The following is a 20,198-nucleotide window of genomic DNA, read 5'->3' on the forward strand; positions in this document are numbered from 1 at the left end:
TTATTTTGGATGTTTTGCTGCATGCACTTGTTTGAAGAATAAACCTGTTGTTTGCAAGCACTTTTGGGCTATCTCTCTGTGAAAACGCACCCCCAAAGGGGTCATCCACGCCTACCACCGAGCTAATCCCTTACAAAATATATAAATAGCCTAAAACCCAACTCCATCCCAAACTGTGGATAAGAGCTAGAACTTCTCTTGAGTTGTTAATGCTGCATGTGTGGAAAATGTTCTTATAATTTACAGGATGTCTCTAACTTACAAGCCAACCTCAATGAACTGTTTAATTGGGCAACTATGTGGCAGATGAGGCTTAATGTTGATAAATGTAAAGTTATGCACTTGGAGGCTAAGAATATGCATGCATCATACATACTATGAGGAGTACAACTGGGGGAATCAATGGTGGAGAAGGATCTGGGTGTTCTGGTTGATCATAAGCTTAATATTAGCATGCAATGCCAAGCTGCGCTTTCCAAAGCGAGCAAAGTCCTTTCTTGTATGAAGAGAGGTATGGACTCCAGAGAGAGAGATATCATTTTGCCCCTGTACAAATCATTAGTAAGACCTCATCTGGAATATGCAGTTCAGTTTTGGGCACCAGTTCACAAAAAGAATATTGGGGAACTGGGGAAAGAGAGGGGCAACCAAATTGATAAGAGGCATGGAAGAGATCAGCTATGAGGATAGATTAGAGGAACTGAATTTATTCTGTCTCGAGAAGAGAAAATTAAGGGGGGATATGATCAACATGTATAAATACATAAGTCATCTATATAGTGAACTTGGTGTTGAGTTATTCACTTTAAGGTTATCACAGAGGACAAGGGGGGGTCTCGTTACATCTAGAGGAAAAGAGATTTCATCTCCAAATATAGAAAGGTTTCTTCACAGTAAGAGCTGTGAAAATGTGGAATAGACTTCCTCAAGAGCTCAATCATTAGATTGCTTTAGAAAAGGCCTGGATTCTTTTCTAAATGTACATAATACATAATATAACTGGATACTAACATTTATAGGTGAAGTTGATCCAAGGAATATTCAATTGCCTCTTAGGGGATCAGGAAGGAATTTTTTCCCCCGCTGGAGCAAATTGAATTATATTTTTTGCCTTCTGGTGGATCAACTGTGGGTATAGAAATGTGTATATAAGAATAAATGTTTTTTCCCCTTTTATTGGTTGAACTAGATGGATTTAGGTCTTTTTTCAACCAGACTAACTATGTAACTATGGTTTGCATATATATTGGGGCCAAAATTGCACAAAAGTAGTGCAGGAACCTTTACAAATATTGCTCCATGCTGAGTTACATTGATGTGAACTGGCGCCATTAAAAACAATATGATTCCCATTGTCATGATATTCTGTGTGACTAAAAGTCACATGTGAATTTTTCCCCTGCTAGAGCAGATTGGATCATGCTTTGCTGGGTTTTTTGCCTTCCTCTGGATCAACTTTAGGTATAGGATTGTGTATATAGGATTGTATGATTTTTTTCCCCATTTTATCAATTAAACTAGAAGGACTTGTGTCTTTTTTCAACCAGAGTAACTATGGAACTTTCTTTACCCATGAATCCATACAAAAAATGGGGGGGGGGGGGTGACCCAGAAAGGTAAAGATAATGATAAAACTATTGTCCAAAGTTTCAAACTTTCCTCACCCTACAAGATTTTTGTACTTAATGTAGAATCTGTTTCTTGAAATCAATGTGACACAAGAGTCTGTTAATCTGAGACAATCGGGTTATATTTCCAACTAAAGAAGCATTTGGATAATGGCTAGCCAAGTGCAACCCCTCTCACTCCCAGCATGCTTTAGTTTTGTAGAAAAGCAGTATCAAAGTAGAAAACTCCTTTTTTTCTTCATTGTTAAAGGGCACATGATTCAGTGATCTGATACAATTGGAACATCCAAAAGCAGTCCATATGAGGGGTGGCATACACAGCAAATAAAACCCTAACAGGCCAACAACAAACATAAAACTGGGGGCAGTTGGCAGCTAAAAGCAATTGAAGGACCTTATGCCTGAAGCTGGCATTAGATGAGGTCTGAACATCCAGCTAGTAAACTTTAGAAAATATGTGAAAAGGCCACCAGGAGGGGACCTTGCAAATCTGGAAAACAGCTGACTTATGCCTAGGCATTCACCAACTTAGTTTAGTGTGCCTTAAAGTGGTTTTAAAGTCAAAGGATTGTTTTTACCTTTATGCATTCTATGTAGGTCTTCTGTCCTCTCTCCCTGCTCTCACAAGCTTGGCTAAGAGCAGCGGAAGCCATTGGCCCCTGTCACTGTCAGTCAAATCCAGTGAGGAAGGGGGTGGGGCCAAACTGCATTGTGTGTGTCTATGGACACACACAGCCTGGTTCAGTAACATGCCCAAACGTGTGCCCCCATAGGAAGCTGCTTCCTATGGTGGCACACAGAGAAGAGGCAGAGTAGAGAGTGCCAGCGGGGGACTCCAGAAGAGAAAACATATGCCACACACTTTCACACTTTCAAGTGTCATTGTAAAGAGATAACCAATGTTATTCACTTTTAAATTCAGTGGTCATAATGTTATTGTTAATCGGTGTATATCTCTATATTTTTGTATATGTGTGTATGTGTATATGTGTATAAAGTATATGTAATATACAGGTGCATCTAATAAAATTAGAAAATCATCAAAAAGTTAATCTATTTCAGTAATTCAATTCCAAAAGTAAAACTCATAAATTTATAATGATGCGTTACACACAGGGTGATATATGTCAAGCATGTTTTTCTTTTAATTTTGATGATAATAACTTACAGCTAGTGAAAACCCAAAAGTATCTCAGAAAATTTGAATATTACATAAGACAAAAAAAAAAAGGGTTTTTAATACAGAAATGTTGGCTTATGCCCCATACACACGTGCAGATTATCTGCAGACTTTTGTCTGCAGACTTACCAAAACCATATAATATGAGGTCAACCCTAAACACTTTCAATTTGTATGCAATCCGGCAGGCCCTTGCACTACATAGAAAAGGTAAGTCTGCAGACAAAAGTCTGCAGATAATTTGCACGTGTGTATGGGGCATTACTGAAAAGTATGTTCTTGTACCAGATGGCCCACACCTGAGAGTTTTAAAAGAACTTAGCCAGACCATTATTCCTAATCTTTAAGGACAAACTGCTGACCGTAATGAAACCAGCTGACTGGCCAAAAGCTAATATAGTACCCATATTCAAAAAAAGGGGCGAGATACAAACCTGGAAACTACAGGACAGTCAGTATAAAAACTTTAGGAGGGGATGATAAGGGACCATATCCAAGAATTTGCTGGTGAAAATAGTATCATTAGGAGTAACCAGCATGGATTTATGAAGGATCATTCTTGCCAGATCAGCTTGTTAACATTTTATGAGGAAGTGAGCGGTAATCTGGATAGAGGAATGCCTGTGGATGTAGTATATTTGGAATTTTGCCAAATCATTTGATACAGTACCCCATAAGCTTTTAATTTACAAATTGAGATTTGTTCCCATTGACAACAGTGCATGTACCTGGATTTGCAGTCCGTCCAAAAGGTGGTGTATTAACCAAACTCCTAGCATTTGTAAACATGCCTTTAAATTTTGTACTAACGCAAATTATTTTATTCTTGTTTGTTCTGAGGCTACAGTAGGTTTCTGCCAGCCTACGTGCATTGATCTTAGGTTCTCCAATTCCACTACCATCACTGACCACAGTAGTATCCTTTCGACTTTCCCCGACCATTTAGGTTTCCCTTGCTTCATATATTACATACTTTAACACAAATTCTGTGCCAAGGCCATTATTCTTCTGTACAACCAATGCCTCAGTATACAGTGCCCCAGTACTCAGTGTTAGTTATCCACAAAGCTTCAGTCCTCACACTGCCCCAGATTATTCACACTGCCAAGGTACTCCCAGTGCCTTAGTTACTCACAGTGCCCCTGTCACAAGGCTTCAGTTATTCATAATGTTCCAATTACTCACACGCCCCTCGAGTTACTCAGAGTGCCCCAACTTGCAGTGCTCCAGGTTACAGTGCCCAAATTACTCACAATGCCCAGTTGCTCACAATGTTCCTATTACTCACAGGGACCCCAGCTACTCTTACTTCATACACACAGTGCCCCAGTTACTCACAATGCTCCATTTAGTCACAGTGCTTCAAGTTACTCACAGTGCCCCAAGTTACTCTCAATTACTAAGTATTCACAATGCCCAACTACCAGCAGAGTCTTCAATGATTCACATAGCTGTCACTTCTCTTCCTGGTTCCCGGAAACTCTGCTCTGCCCTTGCAGTCAGCCCTAACAGTGTGTCCAGAATCCGCCTATTACATCCAGCTTCCATCTCTAACCTCCAGAGTCTTCCTCTGACCATAGGACTTCTGTGCGCATTACACTTACCTGGGGAAGAAATGCCACCAGGGTGGGAAGAAGGCAAGCCAGCAGAGACATTTTGATGCTTTGGGCAATGTTCTGCTGTGAAATCTTGGGCCCTACCATTTATATCAATGTTACTTTGACATATATCACCTACCTTAACACTTTTGCTGACCAATACACCCCTTTTGGAAACATGGAAACAATATTACCTGATGGCAGTGGGATAATGCCAACAACAACATACACATACCTTCAGAGGTCTAGAGGATTCCATGCCTCAACGGGTCAGGGCTGTTAGGGCAGCAAAAAGGGGGCCTACTCAATATTATGTGGGTTGTCATAATGTTATGGCTAATCGGTGTATAAATAGGCAGCATGTGTCTATCCTAAATAAATGAAGGACCCCATCCTAAAATTCAAGCCTGCAGCAGACTGGTGGGAAACAAGAACTGGAAAATATGGAGCATAGTTGTTCTACATAAATACATACATATACTGTTTATCCTAAATTATTGCTACAATGGTGATTAAATGTATCTATAACCTAAAGATGGATATAGCTGTGTAAGATTCACATGAAACTCTGTACTTAGTTCACACAGTAATACATTTCATTGCTGTGCAATGTTGATATGGAAGTCTGATGATGACCAAATGTAAGCAAATTTCAGTCAAAACACACGAGGTTAACTCATGCAAATTCATTTTGTAACAACTGAAACTTAATTACGCATATGGTAAGGACATGATTTGAAAAGTGAAACTGCTAACTCATCTGTAATGTAATGTAAAGTAATATGTCCTTATATTATTTATTAATAATGTGTGCTTTGTCATATTTATAATGACTTCCACTTTTTTCAGTTTGTTGTAGGAAGAGATGGAGTTTGTGGAACCATATGTGAACATTCACCTTTTGATGGAATAGTCCTTGTACAATGTACCGAACATTTGTTAAAATACATGTAAGTTGTCAGATTATGCTTATAAAAATGATGAACAGCAGCCTAAAGCAACAGATCAAAGACAAGTTTTTATTACTCAAATAATATAAATATTGGAATGCAAGGTGTGATCAGTTACTGTGCAAGTGCTTGGTCAGAGTCTGCAATCCTCCACCCCCACCCCAACCCTTTACAGAATCCGTTTTCTTATCCCCACTGGCTCCTGTCATTATTTGGATTGGACATGGCTCCACCTGCAAAGTCACATTACTTATTCACAAGGAACTGTAAATTAAAAAAAAAACTTTAAGTCCCATATGCCACCATGGCAGAGGGACTGTACTGTAGTTCTCAATGGAGCTCAAGTTTGATGACCACTTGTAGTCCATTGATATTTCCTCCAGCCCTGCAACTGAAGGTCTGTATCATGGTAAGGGCCTGAAGCTGGAGGAATAGTCTGCAGGAGCCAGAGCATTACACCCACAACCCACTGATCACAGTTGAAATGCTTTACAGCCCGCAAAAAAAAAGTCATAAATGCACATTTTTTTAATTAATCAGTATGGGTTGGGCTTGTGTCGATGGCATCAGTTCAAAATCAGTTTTTATATGCTTCTGAGATCAATCAGAAGTCAATAACAGGTGCATTTGCATTAGAGTAAACCTGTGAGTAAATATTCTAAAAGTACATTTCCTGCCACCCCCTGTCCAATGACTTGGTGTTTCAGTGGCCATTAAAGGCACTATTACTGAAATGTGTGCAGGCAGGTAGGTGGAGACTAAGTAGTGTTTCTACCCTTCACCCATAGTGTTCTGTTTACTGGCATCAGATATTGGAAGAGGTTGATAAGGTTATTGGGAAGGAAGAGACTGTGTGGCAAGAATTATGAACCAAACGCCAGTTTAAAGTACAAGCCAAGCTTCTGGCTGGCACAGTAGATCTCAACAAAGGCTCCCAGTAATAAGTATTACAGGGTCCAGCACTTGATTACTGTAGTACTTTAGTACTTATTTTAAAATGTAAAATATACTACACTGAAGAAAAATAGGGAAAAAGTGAAATTTACAACGACGACCCAATAACTGACTGTTACACACACAGTACCTGATTCTTTCTTCTTTCGTTATTTCTTCATTAAATGCTCACAGGATCCCCAGCTAAAAAAAAATCAGTGATTTGCCATTTGGTTATTTCTAATGTCACCTCAAAAGCATAAGGGGATCCGCCCAAGTATTTTAATTTGTATGTATGTTTTTTTTTCTCATATTGGGACTCAGCAGGGTACACAGTTACATTTTTACCAATGTCTTATTAACACAGACTGTTCCCACAAAATGTTCTCATAAGCCAAACCTCAAGGCAGATGTTATTTGTCAAAGAACTTGATGGGAGTTTGGGAAAACTCTTTTCTGTTTACATAATGCAATCATCAAGTTGCCAAGACATCTGGGACAGATGTAAATTTTTTGAGTTACATTGCTAAAGGTGTAAATTCTTCTTAAACCTTTACGGTAGATTAAGGTTTCATCTCCATCAAAAGGCAAGCACAGCAAGTATTTTTTGCATTCTTGTTCTGAAGACCAACATTTCAGCCATAGCTCTCTGCATATTGACAGACATATTGACATATCCACCTTAGGAACATTCCGCAATTAGTTAAGGAATAAGATTGCTGTATCTAAAGTATGTGTAAAAAAAGCAGGTGTGCTAGCCTTGTGTGAGTATACCTCTATGGTAGTGTCTCACTTTGAATTTTCAATTTTCACTGTGATGGTGCCGGTTATGAAATGGATCAATCCCTCCTGGTACCGATAGCAAAGGTCCTCACGGATTGTCATGCAAAAAAAAACCAACCAATAGTGCAATACGTTCTGAACAGTTTATTAAAACGAAAAGGATGCACTTACATTTGGTAACTGGGACAAAGCGGGGAACAGGAACCGAATAATCGGGAAGCCGCAGCCGCCTGCAGTGCGAACCGCGCGCAGGAACGTGACGGTGCGGCGCTCCTCTCTGACGCGTTTCCTCCTAATGTGGACATCAACGCACATAGGATTTTTGGACTTTCTGCACTCTTATTAAGTTTATTATATGAGATTTGTTTGCACATATTCACTTATCTTTTGTCACTATTTAACGATCAGACCATGTTATGTTATTCAATTTTTCATCTTATTTGATATATGATACTGCTCCTTGTGTAAGGGTAACAGTGAAATCAGATCAGGTTATATTTTCATAACCGGCACCATCACAGTGAAAATTGAAAATTCACAAGTGAGACACTACCATAGAGGTATACTCACACAAGTCTAGCACACCTGCTTTTTTTACTCATAATTATTTTCCACTGGATCTAAGATTTGCAGCTTTACTTTATTTATATATCCTGTGCACTTATTTTTCTATTTTTCATTATTGTATCTAAAGTATGGACAGCCTATTTTTTTAATAAAAGCCCCTCAAATGGATACTGGTTAGTTACATAGTTACATAGTTAGTGAGGCTGAAAAAAGACACAAGTCCATCCAGTTCAACCTATGATGTGTGTGTGTGTTTGCTTTTAACCGTACATTGTATACCCCTGTATGTTGTGGTCTTTAAGGTGTCCATCCAATAGTTTTTTGAAACTATCAATGCTCCCCGCTGATACGACTGCTTGCGGAAGAGAATTCCACATCCTTACCGCTCTTACAGTGAAGAACCCCTTACGCACTTTAAGGTTAAACCGCCTTTCCTCAAGTTTTAGTGAGTGGCCACGTGTCTTATTGTATCTCCTTTCTCTGAATAGTTTGTTCCTTATGCTAGGGTCGCCAGTAAAGTATTTGTACATTGATATCATATCCCCCCTCAATCGTCTCTTCTCCAGAGAGAATAGGTTCAGTGCTTGTAGTCTTTCCTCATAGCTGATGTCCTCCATTCCCCTAATTATTTTTGTTGCCCTTCTCTGGACTTTCTCCAGTTCCAGCACATCCTTCCTGAGGACCGGTGCCCAGAACTGGACAGCATACTCCAGATGTGGCCGGACCAGAGTCTTGTAGAGTGGAAGAATAATCTCTTTATTTCTGGAGTGAATCCCCTTTTTTATACAACCCAGTATTCTGTTGGCTTTGCTTGCAGCGGCTTGGCATTGCATGCCACTTCCAAGCCTGTTGTCTACCAGTACCCCCAGGTCCCTTTCCATCCTAGACTCACCCAGAGGTTCCCCCCCTAGTGAGTAGCTTGCTTTCTGGTTTCTGGCCCCCAAGTGCATTACTTTACATTTTTCTACATTAAATCTCATCTGCCATGTAGTTGCCCACCCCGTTATTTTGTTCAGGTCTGCTTGCAAGATTTCCACATCCTGCATAGAAGATATTGGCATGCCTAATTTAGTATCATCTGCAAATACTGAGATTGTACCAGATATCCCCTCCTCTAGATCATTTATGAATAAATTAAACAGGATTGGTCCCAGGACAGAACCCTGGGGGACCCCACTTTCCACACCCGCCCAATCAGAGTACTCCCCATTAATCACCACCCTCTGGACTCTCCCCTGGAGCCAGTTCTCTATCCAGGTACTCACCTTATGGTCCATACCTACCTTCCTTAGTTTGTACAGTAAGCGTTTGTGGGGAACGGTGTCAAAGGCCTTTGCAAAGTCCAGATACACCACATCCACAGGCTTACCTTTATCTAAGTGGCAGCTCACTTCATCGTAGAAGGTTAATAGATTGGTTTGGCATGAACGATTTTTCATGAATCCATGCTGATTACTACTTATAATACCGTTTTCATTACTAAAGTCTTGTATGTGGTCCCTTATCATCCCCTCCAAAATTTTGCAGACTACTGATGTTAGGCTGACCGGCCTATAGATACCCGGGATATATCTCGGCCCCTTTTTAAATATTGGTACCACGTTGGCTTTTTTCCAATCAGCTGGCACCATACCTGTCTGTAAACTATCCTTAAAGATCAAGAATAATGGTCTGGCAATCACCTGGCTGAGCTCATTAAGAACCCTTGGGTGCAAGCCATCCGGTCCCGGGGATTTATTTATGTTAAGTTTTTCTAGTTTAGCTCTAAGTCTATCCTCTGTTAGCCATGGCGGCACTTCCTGAGGTGTATTATTTAGTTCGGCCTTACAAGCGGAGTTCGTGTAGCCCCCCGATTCCTTTGTGAAGACTGAAGAAAAGAAATTATTTAACACTTCCGCCTTTTCTCTGTCCTCAGTGGCCATTTTTCCTTTATCATCTTTTATGGGGCCAATGTGTTCTGGCCTAGCTTTCTTACTGTTTATATACTTAAAGAACTTCTTGGAGTTCTTTTTACTCTCCTCCGCTATATGTCTCTCGTGTTCTATTTTAGCCACCCTGATTTCGTCTTTACATTTCTTATTACACTCTTTGTAGTGCTTAAATGCTGCCAATGACCCCTCAGTCTTGTATTTTTTGAAGGCCTTTTCTTTAGCTCTAATATACATTTTTATGTTGGAGTTTAGCCACCCAGGGTTTAGTTTTGCTCTTTTAAATTTATTTCCCTGTGGAATGCACTGGCCCACCCCCCTGTTAAGTATGCTCTTGAAGCACTCCCATTTTTCCTCTGTGTTCTTTGTTCCCAGGGTTCTATCCCATTTGATATTTTCTAGCAGTGAGCGCAGTTTAGGGAAATTGGCTCTTTTGAAATTCAGTGTCCTTATATTACCCTTGTGTTTCCTATTACTGTAATTAATACTGAAACCAATTGACCTATGGTCACTGTTCCCTAAGTTGTCCCATATTTCTATATCCGTGAGCAGGTCTGTATTGTTGGTAATCAGTAGGTCAAGAACCGCATTGTTTCTTGTCGGTGCATTCACCATCTGACCCATGAAATTGTCCTGCAAAACATTTAGGAACTGCCGAGCCTTGGCTGAATGCGCGGTTCCTTCTGCCCAGTCTATATCAGGATAATTAAAGTCCCCCATTATAATGACATTTCCCATCCTTGCTGCCAATCCTATCTGTAACATGAGGTCCACCTCACCCTCCTCCCTCTGGTTTGGGGGCCTATAGCATACGCCCAATATTACCTTCCCCACCGTGCCTTTCCTTTGAAGCTCTACCCATAGGGATTCTGCCTCGTCCATAGCTCCATTATTAATATCATCCCTCATATTTACCTGTATACTGTTCTTAATATACAAACATACCCCTCCCCCTTTTTTACCCTCTCTATCTCTGCGATAAAGGGAATACCCCTGAATGGTCGCCATCCAGTCATGAGAGCTGTCAAACCAAGTCTCAGTTATCCCCACAAAATCTAAGTCCTCCTCAAACATCAGCAGCTCCAGCTCTCCCATCTTGTTGGCCAGGCTTCTGGCATTGGTATACAAGCCTCGTAATTTTGATGTTTTTAGGCTGCTCTCTTGATTTTTCCCCGTACCCACCCTGGGTATAGGAGCTCCGAACACCCTACCGCTAATGCCCCCATTTCTGCCCTCTGAAACTTTCTTTCCACTGGCTAATTCTACATCTGTACCCTCCCCCCCATTCCCTAGTTTAAAAGCCCCTCTAACTTTTTGGCCATCCTCGCACCCAGTACGAGAAAAACATTTTGGAGGAAAAAAAAGCTTGTCAAGCTCGTCAAGATTTAACCAGCTTCCATAAAGAACCAGTTAGAGTCAGGATTTCACAGTAAAACCTTTGATAGTCTTGGGGCCTTTGCAGGGACCCAGGCTAGTAACAGTACTAATATCAGTCACGGGCTGTTCCAGTTTTAAACAGGAGTACACTGCGGCAATAAGAACAAGTGAGGTGTCTTTAAGTTTGGGAGTCATATCTGCTAGTTGTGGCTCCTCAGGAAATAATTCATACAGAAAAGATTTTTGAGACTCCTGATTCAACAGCTCATTCACAAAAAGGCACAAAAGCTGCTACAGTTGCATGCTTACATCATTTTGCATTCTGCTAGTCTGCTAGCCAAGGAAACTCTAAGGTGTGTGGGGTCTTAAGTAGAGGACAATGATCCAGGCAATCGATGTTAGGTCCCTTAGGACAGACACTGCAGGCCATCCTGTAACTGTTGGTAGATGAGCTGAGAGGACCAACACAGTGAAACTGCTCCCCTTGTATTTGGGATCCAACATACTGCACTACTAAACTGAGGAGGTTTAATTTAAAACACAAACCTTGGGTACTTGCAAACCAGAGAATAATGGCCAGAGGTGAATGGGTCACTGTAGGTGGCAGCAAGCTACAGCTGAGGTGAAAATGGAGTCCTTTGCAATAGCAGTAAGATTTTGGCTCATGCTAAAAAAAAAGGATGGGGACAAAATATGGAGAACATGCACCCTTTCCTTCGCTTTAATGATTCGCTATGGGTGATAAGTAAAAAGGAAACATTTAAAAAAATGGAAATGCCTTTAGCATGTCATTATACAGTTTGTGTCCTGATGCTTTAAATATTTTCTTATCAATTTACAGGAAAAGTAGTCCCAAAAAATTAGTGAGAGCAGATTCAGTCAGTGAACTTCCAGCGCCTAGAAGACTTAGGTGGAAGTGTTCCCCTGAAATCCAAGGCCATCTGGCATCTGCTGCTGAAAAGCTACAAAGGTATGTATTTGGCAACTACCCTTCTCTCTCAGCTTAACCTCCCTGGCGGTATGATTATGTCAGGAATTATGTACCAAAAGCGGTATCATTTTTTGATATTTATAATTTATAATATATATATATATATATATATATATTATAAAATATAAATATATTATAAAATATAAAATATATTATAAAATATACAATATATATATATATATATATATATATATATATATATATATATATATATATATATATATATATATATATATATATATATATATATATATATATTAATAATATAATTTATAACTTACAATTTATAATATTTGATATTTTTCTGATACTAAGGTGATACAGTGTAATCCTCTCAGATTACATTGTATCACCTCCTTTTTATGTGTTTGTGTTTGTGCAACATTTGAATTTCCCTCCCAGTTCCGCTCCCATGCACCATTGCTGCTGCAGGGAACGGAACCAGGAAGTCATCAGAGCGACGGACGGCGCAGCGGGGACCTCGGCGGCGATCACAGCAATGGGAGATCATCGCTGGATCGCCAGGAGAAGGTAAGGAACCCCGCTGCAGGCTCTGCACATCTACTCCGAGCGTGACTCGGGGATACCGATCCTAGCATGAAAAAACCACCCCGAGTCACGCTCGGGGTTACCGCTAAGGGAGTTAAAGAAAGAAAATTACATTTTATTTAGGGCAGTGTTAGATTCCAGCAAATTGATATAAAGCTCTTTACATTTTGATAGAAAGGTTTGCTTTTTTATTGTAGTGCATTTTGAGGATGTTTAACAGATATGCTATTGTCTTGTGCAAACCACTCTATAATGTGAAGTTAATCATATAATATTTATTCAGACAATTTTTAAATCTTTGTCCAGAGGTGACTGTAAAGGACACAACACAACAGTTTCTATAGAGCATCTTTGTATTAAATGATGTCAATATTTGGTATAGTATATACAGTAGACTTTACATTGTGAGCAGAAAACCCATCACAGGGAAATTGTGCTATTTACCGGTAACTCGTGTTCTGCTATCGAGACATAGATGACTTGCTACTGAGGATACTAAGTTAGAAACCACAGGCTATATACTTCTTAAACAGATTCCTACAGTAAATACTGCAACAGCCATTCAAGATTAGATTATGATGGAAATGCAATGCTCTTTGATGATAATTAAAGCGAGACTGCAATCAAACAGCTAATACACATACTGTATTCATATAAATACAATATACACAGTATTTGGTTAACGTTCTCAGAAAAACTAAATTGTAATTCTAGATGTCCATTCTTGTAGTTCACCCACCCCTGCAATGCCACAAACCAGAAGTTCCCTTTAGTGCTTTCTGGTTAAATTCCATACTTTTTGTACAGAGATAATGATACTGATTTCTAGCTCAATAGGCAGAGGGGTGACATAGAAAGCTAAAAGTAGATGTGTCACCTGCCTGGCTATGTAGTGTGAAATCACTTAAAGCATGGGTGTCCAACCTTCGGCCCTCCAGCTGTTGTAAAACTACAAGTCCCATCATGCCTCTGCCTTTGGGAGCCATGTTTGTACCTGTTAGCCTTGCAATGCCTCATGGGACTTGTAGTTTTGCAACAGCTGGAGGGCCACAGGTTGGACACCCATGACCTAAAGTATAACTAAAGACAAAACCTTTTTTTAGTTTTGGATAGAGTGGAGAGGGATTAAAACACTGGTCAGTTTTTATTGGTGCCTGTGCCCCTGTTAATAAGATTTCACCTCTCTGTTTGTCCTCTTTACCATTATCAATGAAAGTGAAGGTAAAAGAAAATCCCAAATGTTGGGTTGTCCCCAGAAAAGTAATAGAGGGGAAATCTTCCAATGGGGACACTAGTTTTGGTGACCTGGGTGTCCCCAAGGAATTCCCTTAATTTGCAGAGGATTTCCACTCACTTCTTGTTTGGAAATGGGATAGAAAGTTAAGGGAAATCATTGGAATGGGATACAAATGGCGAAAAAAAAAAATCCCTTACTTTATCCAAAATAAAAAATAAAAAGTTTTGCCTATAGTTCTACTTTAGTTTCACTTGGCTGTACAGCACTACACATTTTGGGTGAAACTGTACATTATTAGCATTAAATTGGCTTGAGTGGATTAGGCATTTTACCAGATGTTGCAGTACTGTTATGTCAGTGCTATAACCATATAAAACGGAAATCTAAATCCAAGCAACTGCATTTGGCAATGTTAAAATAATGGATACACTGCATGCACCAATTAATGAGAAGATGTATAATAGATCTCTTGGATGTGAGAGTTTCATTCATAGTGTCCAGTATGTAATCCCACCCTTTTCTGTGTTTTCACAGGATAGTACAAAATCTTGATTTTACAGTGTATAAGTTTAATAAATATGGAAAGGAGTTTATCAAAAAGCAGAGAATGAGTCCTGATGCTTTCATCCAACTATCCCTTCAGCTTGCATTCTACAGGTAACACATTTACTATTTACCAGTATGCCATAAGAGGGTTCCGCTTGCCTAGTTCCCCTTTTTTATTGTTATATTACATTTCCTACAAAATAAAGCAACATTCCTTTTTTGACCACATTGTTGTTTATATTTGGTTATCTGCTGACTATGGTCTATATTCTTTAAAACAAGGAAACCATGGTTCATTTTAAAAGGGTATTTAATTGTACCTTTAAATGTTTGTGGATGAAATACGAGGGAATCTATGTATTAGTAAAGCCCAGTGATGAGAAAATAGCTTAGTAAGACCCAGTGGTGAAATAAAGGCTATTACCCTATTCTCATGTATAGCCATCCAGAATTATTAGACTGGAGGTCACAATAATCACCTTACACATGCTTCAATGATGCTTCAGTGATGCTTTTTTGAAACTTGGCAAATCCCCTGTGTGTGTGTTAATTTTCTATTTGTTTTAAAGGGGCCCAGTACCATCCCAGCTCAGTAGTGCCTCCACTCAGCAGATCCCCAGCTCAATAGTACCCCTGTTCAGGAGATCCCCAGCTCGTTGGTACCCTTGTTCAGCAGATCCCAGCTTATTAGTACCATCGCTCAGCAGATCTCCTGCTCAGTAGTACTCCCAGCTCTGCTGATGGTCCACTCAGTAGTATTCTTAGTATTTCAGATCCACTCCTCAGTAGTAACCCCCAGCTCTGCTGATCCCCTGCTCAGTAGTAACCTACAGCTCTGCTGATCCCCTGCTCAGTAGTAACCTCCAGCTCTGCTGATCCCCTGCTCAGTAGTAACTCCCAGCTCTGCTGATCCTCTGCTCAGTAGTAGCCCTTACCTCTGCTAATCCCCTGCTCAGTAGTAACCCCCAGCGCTGCTAATCTCCAGCTCTGTAGTAACCCCAAGCTTTGCTGATCTCCCACACAGTAGTAGCCCCCAGTCTCTGCTGATCCTCTGGTTTGCTGATCCTCCTCTCTCTCTGATCCCCGTCACCTCCCACTATATTGCTCCTGTGCTGTGCACCACATGTGACATTGCTACTATCTCCTGCTCTGGTCCCTTAGCTCTGCTTATCCTTTGCCTCTTAGTCCTTTCTCTCTGGTCTCCGCTCACCTTCCGCTAAAAGGTTTCCATGTTGCACACCATATGGGCCGTCTGCTAGTTGCTCCACTCTGGTCTGGACCACATTCACCTTCCTGCTGCTCCAAGATGCACACCAGAGGTGACATCTGCACCAGACACTTCCAGAATATATACACATAAACAGGAAATGGCTGCTGATGATGTCTTTCTGGTTTGCTAGTTGGTTTCCCAGTGCATCCGGGGATATCTCATACCCGCAATACCTCCAAAACAAAGCAAAGCAAAATCTGAATAAAAGCCTCTAAAAACCTGCAGGCGCTGTAAATGAGCTTTGTCATAGACTTCCATGGAGGACTGTAAGCTTACCATTTTATTTAGGGACAGGTGTTTTGATCATTATTCATGTCCAATGCCAGTGTAAACAAGCCCATTCCTCTCATTCACCACCATGACCCCTTTGGAACGTTACTTCTTCTATGGCTCCATGTCTGAAATGAGTACTAGATCTGCACTAACCATTCAAAGGAGTATTACCAGGGATTTGAGATTTGTGACCAGCACAAGCATACTAGGATTAGTTTAGACAGAAGTAAACAAACCTAATAGCTTGTCTTTGGAATGCTGTAGAAAACCAGAGTACCCAGAGGAAACTCATGCAAGCACAGATAGAATACACAAACTACATGCAGATAATGTCCTGGGTAGAACTCAAAGAATATTAGTGCTACAAAGCATAAGGGCTAACCACTAAGGCACTGTGCTGCTTGACATAGCTGTATACATGGAAAGCAAAGACTGACAAATCTGTGTCTGGCATGTTAGAAAAACATCACTGTTCTACAGTCAACATAGTTAGAAATCTCATAATATAGCGATGTATCCAGCATAGAAAGGTTGCATTACTGGCATGATGGAAAATTTAATTAGTTGTGCTCTCCAGCAATTCAACGCATTTTGTATCACAATTTTCCATACATTTCTCAGAAGCATAGTGTTGTTCAAATTTTTCAGAACAGAAATAGTTAAAGAGACAATAATTAATTTTTATTTAATAAAAAAATATTTTTAATTTATTTTACGTCTCAAATTAAGATTTTTATCTCACACTCTAGGTGCCACAGGAAACTTGTCCCAACTTATGAGAGTGCTTCCATACGACGCTTTCGGATGGGGAGGGTGGACAACATAAGATCATCCACTGCTGAAGCGCTAACATTTGTAAAGGCAGTGATAGATGGGAAAGCTACAGTACCGGTAGGCAGCTTACACTAACTTTTAATTATACAAGTTACAAATAATTTTTCCATTCAGTATATAATGGGTAATTTGCATTTAAAAGGCAATGAAAAAATAACTTGTACTTCTTATTATCACATTGATTAAAATACCTAAAATGATCAAATTAATAACAGATTCAAAGTAGTTTAAAGTTTAACTTTGTAGAGATATAGGAGTATTTTAGTGAAAGACCTCCAAAAGAAGGATTAAATTAACTGCCTCATGCACACTGGACATTTTTAACTTGGCTATTAGAGGCATTTAGCATTTTTTTTTCTGCCTCCAAACACTCCTGCATATTAGCCTATGTGTAAAGTAATGCATTGGGTACCAGCCTGCCCCAATTTATGCACCTACTTTTAGGAATTAAAATATAAACAAGTAATACATTAAACATACGGTATATTTATTAGTATGTTTCACAAAATTTATTTTAAACATTAAGAAAACATGCCATAAATCAAAGACTAATCAGCACAAAGCGGGGTGAGGCAGAAGGACACAATACCGGGATCAGGAGGGCACAGTACAGGTTCCTGGACACAACCATCCTGGATCAGCTTAGTAAAAAGCATGACTGTCCTGGAAAAGCTGGGACAGTTGGCAAGTATGTTGTAATGCAAGATTATCATGGCGCTTCCATGCACCTAGGACCTCTGCATTAAGACAGCCCTGCCTATGTGTCCATGCACATATAGGCAATTAGAGGAGTTTAGAGGCAGAAAAAAAAAAAAAAAATTGCCAGTGCATCCAGGAGTAGCGGAGTTTTGGCAGAAAAATATTTGACGCGTGTAAATAAATGATTTTTCTGGAAAATTACATTAATTAATTACCAAGCACTTGATGCATCTAAAAGCGTTAACATGTGTTTACAAGGGCCAAAATGCTGCTGCCAGGAGGAAAGGTTTGTAGGACACCTAGTAAAATGTCCAGTGTGCAGGAGTCCTTAACGGGTTGCCGACCGCCGCAAGTACATATACTGCGGCGGTCAGCCCCGGCCAGGCAAAGTGACGTACTGGTACGTCACTAGCCTGTGAGCCAATAGCGGGCGAGCGCGCCGCCAGAGGCACGCTCCCGCCTTGGCTCGTTCACGGACACCTCCATGTGTGTGACCGGTGGACCCGATGTCCCCCGGTCACTCACGATTGTCCGCTGTGAAGGGAGAAAGGCAGGCGGCTAATGTAAACAAAGCCGCCTGTCATTCTCCCCTGTGTAAAAGCACTGATCTAACGGTCCTGCTATGTAGGACCTTTGATCTGTGCTGTTACACACACAGCCACATCCCTGCACAGTAAGAATCACACCCCTAGGGACACACATAGTCACTGCATCTCTAATAAAGTTAACCCCTTCCCTGCCAGTGTCATTTTTACAGTAACAGTGCATATGTATAGCACTGATTACTGTAGTAATGTGACTGGTACCCCCAAAAGTGTCAAAAATGTCAGTCAAGGGTCCAATCTGTCCGCCGCAATGTCACAGTCCCGCAAAAAAAATCTCAGATCGCCACCATTACTCGTTAAAAAAAAAAAAAAACAACAAAAATGACAAAAATCTTTCCCTTAGTTAGTAAACGCAATAACTTTTGCGTAAACCAATCAAAATACGCTTATTGTGATTTTTTTTTTACCAAACATAGGTAGCAGAAAACAAATTGGCCAAAAATTTTAAAAAAATTTGATTTTTACATTTTTTTTGGGAATTTCATATAAAAAAATGAGAAAAATATTGTTATTTTTGCAAAATTGTCGCTCTTTTTTTGATTATAGCGCATGATCAAAAAATCGCACAGGTGATCAAATACCACCAAAAGAAAGCTCTATTTGTGGGAAAAAAAGGACGTCAAATTTGTTTAGGTACAGCGTCGCACGACCGCGCAATTGTCCGTTAAAGTCACGCAGTGCCGAATCGCAAAATACCCCCTGGTCAGAAAGGGGGTAAAATCTTCCGGGGCTTAAGTGGTTAATCTGTAAAAGTTCCCAGTACAGTGGACCTGAGAAGTTAATTCTTCTGGCAGAGGCTGTTGCATACAGTACATATTACCAAAAGTCTTCTATCAAAGAAAATGTATAAATTGTTGTGTAAATACTATATATGCATTTATATTTATTATATTTTCTTAAACACGCATAACAAATAAATGCATAACAAAGCTATAATTGAATGTATATATTTGAGTTTTGTCAGAATATATGCTACTATAGCATACTACCTTTTTAATTACAGGATTCAGAAAAAATGGCTCTCCTTCAAAATGCTATTGAAGCTCAAACAAATTACACTATTTTGGTAAGTAGTAAAAGCTGTGTGAGATTGTTATAAAAATTAGCTAACACTCAGGCCAGGGTTACAAGTCAAGGATTCTGATTCTATCTGTACTTGATGTTGAGCTATAATTAAAGAAGAATGACACCGAAAGATGTAGGATTTTAAAGGAAGGTACCAAGTGCAGCTTTCAACAACATACAAATAACAAGTAAACGCAATTCACTGAACAAAATAATTAACAGATGGTCAACATTACACACGGCAATGAAGAAAAGTGGAAGTGTACAGTGTAAAAACTTATGAACATGTAGCCACCTTGCACTAAACAGGAGTGACTCTCTGTTTAGTTCTGCTTGGCTTTAATCATCTGAAGCTAAATTGATAATTCTGTGTTAATTTGGTCTCCCGTAAGCCCAATATTAATGTTTAATTTTGCCTGCTGAATCGGTTATGAGTATTTGGGTTTTTCTGGCCAACCCCTAGGAGGTTTACTGCCAGTGGATATACATGTTTAGGTTGACCTTGTGAGCTCTATCTTGCCTCCTAGGCTTTGCCTGGGGAGAATGTGTGTGATGATGTTTTTGCTTTCCGGCTGCCTGGGAGAAAACTTGTGCTTGGGGAACATGAACAGGGTCTTGGGCATTATGTCTTAATCACTTATTAAGAGGCACAGGAGGATATTCAGAGACATAAGACTATGCAGCCATCCAAATGAAATGGGACACTGGAAACAAAGCAGAGTTGTTATAAAAGATCAGCATAACCTGAAACTCTCCTGCTCCTAGCATGAATCTTGAGTGAGTGAAACATGAGTTTTTTGCTAGTGTCCTCAGGAATTGGACATCTTTCTCTCTCCCTGAGAGAATCAGTCCTTTTCCCATCTGTTTTGACTTAACTAAACCTGTTTTGTTTTCTTTTAGCAAGATTTCTTTTGTATCTGCAGAGCTTAAGAGCCGGTTCACACTACCACGACCAGAAAGTCGCCCAGTGACTTGAAGAGACTTGTTTAGAGACTTGGAAGAGACTTGGAAGAGACTTGTGCACTACTTTGAAGAGACAGGCAACTTTGTCTGTGGGGAATGCCTGGCTAATCTCTTTCTTCTTCCTGGAAAGTCTGATAACAAGTCGCTTCAATTAAGATAAGGAGGCGACTCCCATTGAAGTATATGGGACAGTCGGATCACAGGTCGCCTCAAAGTAGTACA

General features: G+C 40.0%; 1 protein-coding gene across 1 annotated transcript in view; it reads left to right on the forward strand.

Moving 5' to 3' along the window:
* The window catches only part of CHAT (choline O-acetyltransferase), a 193,304-nt gene that overhangs the window by 154,122 nt on the left and 18,984 nt on the right, over window positions 1-20,198 (forward strand). The window contains exons 9-13 of the mRNA XM_082267579.1: window positions 5,256-5,356; window positions 11,786-11,914; window positions 14,256-14,378; window positions 16,560-16,701; window positions 18,952-19,014. Of these exons, the coding sequence (XP_082123705.1) occupies window positions 5,256-5,356; window positions 11,786-11,914; window positions 14,256-14,378; window positions 16,560-16,701; window positions 18,952-19,014 (558 nt within the window). The remainder of the gene's footprint in view (window positions 1-5,255; window positions 5,357-11,785; window positions 11,915-14,255; window positions 14,379-16,559; window positions 16,702-18,951; window positions 19,015-20,198) is intronic.

This window comes from Pelophylax lessonae (genome assembly GCF_965119305.1).
Source record: "Pelophylax lessonae genome assembly, chromosome: 9".
Classification (NCBI taxonomy): Eukaryota; Metazoa; Chordata; class Amphibia; order Anura; family Ranidae; genus Pelophylax; species Pelophylax lessonae.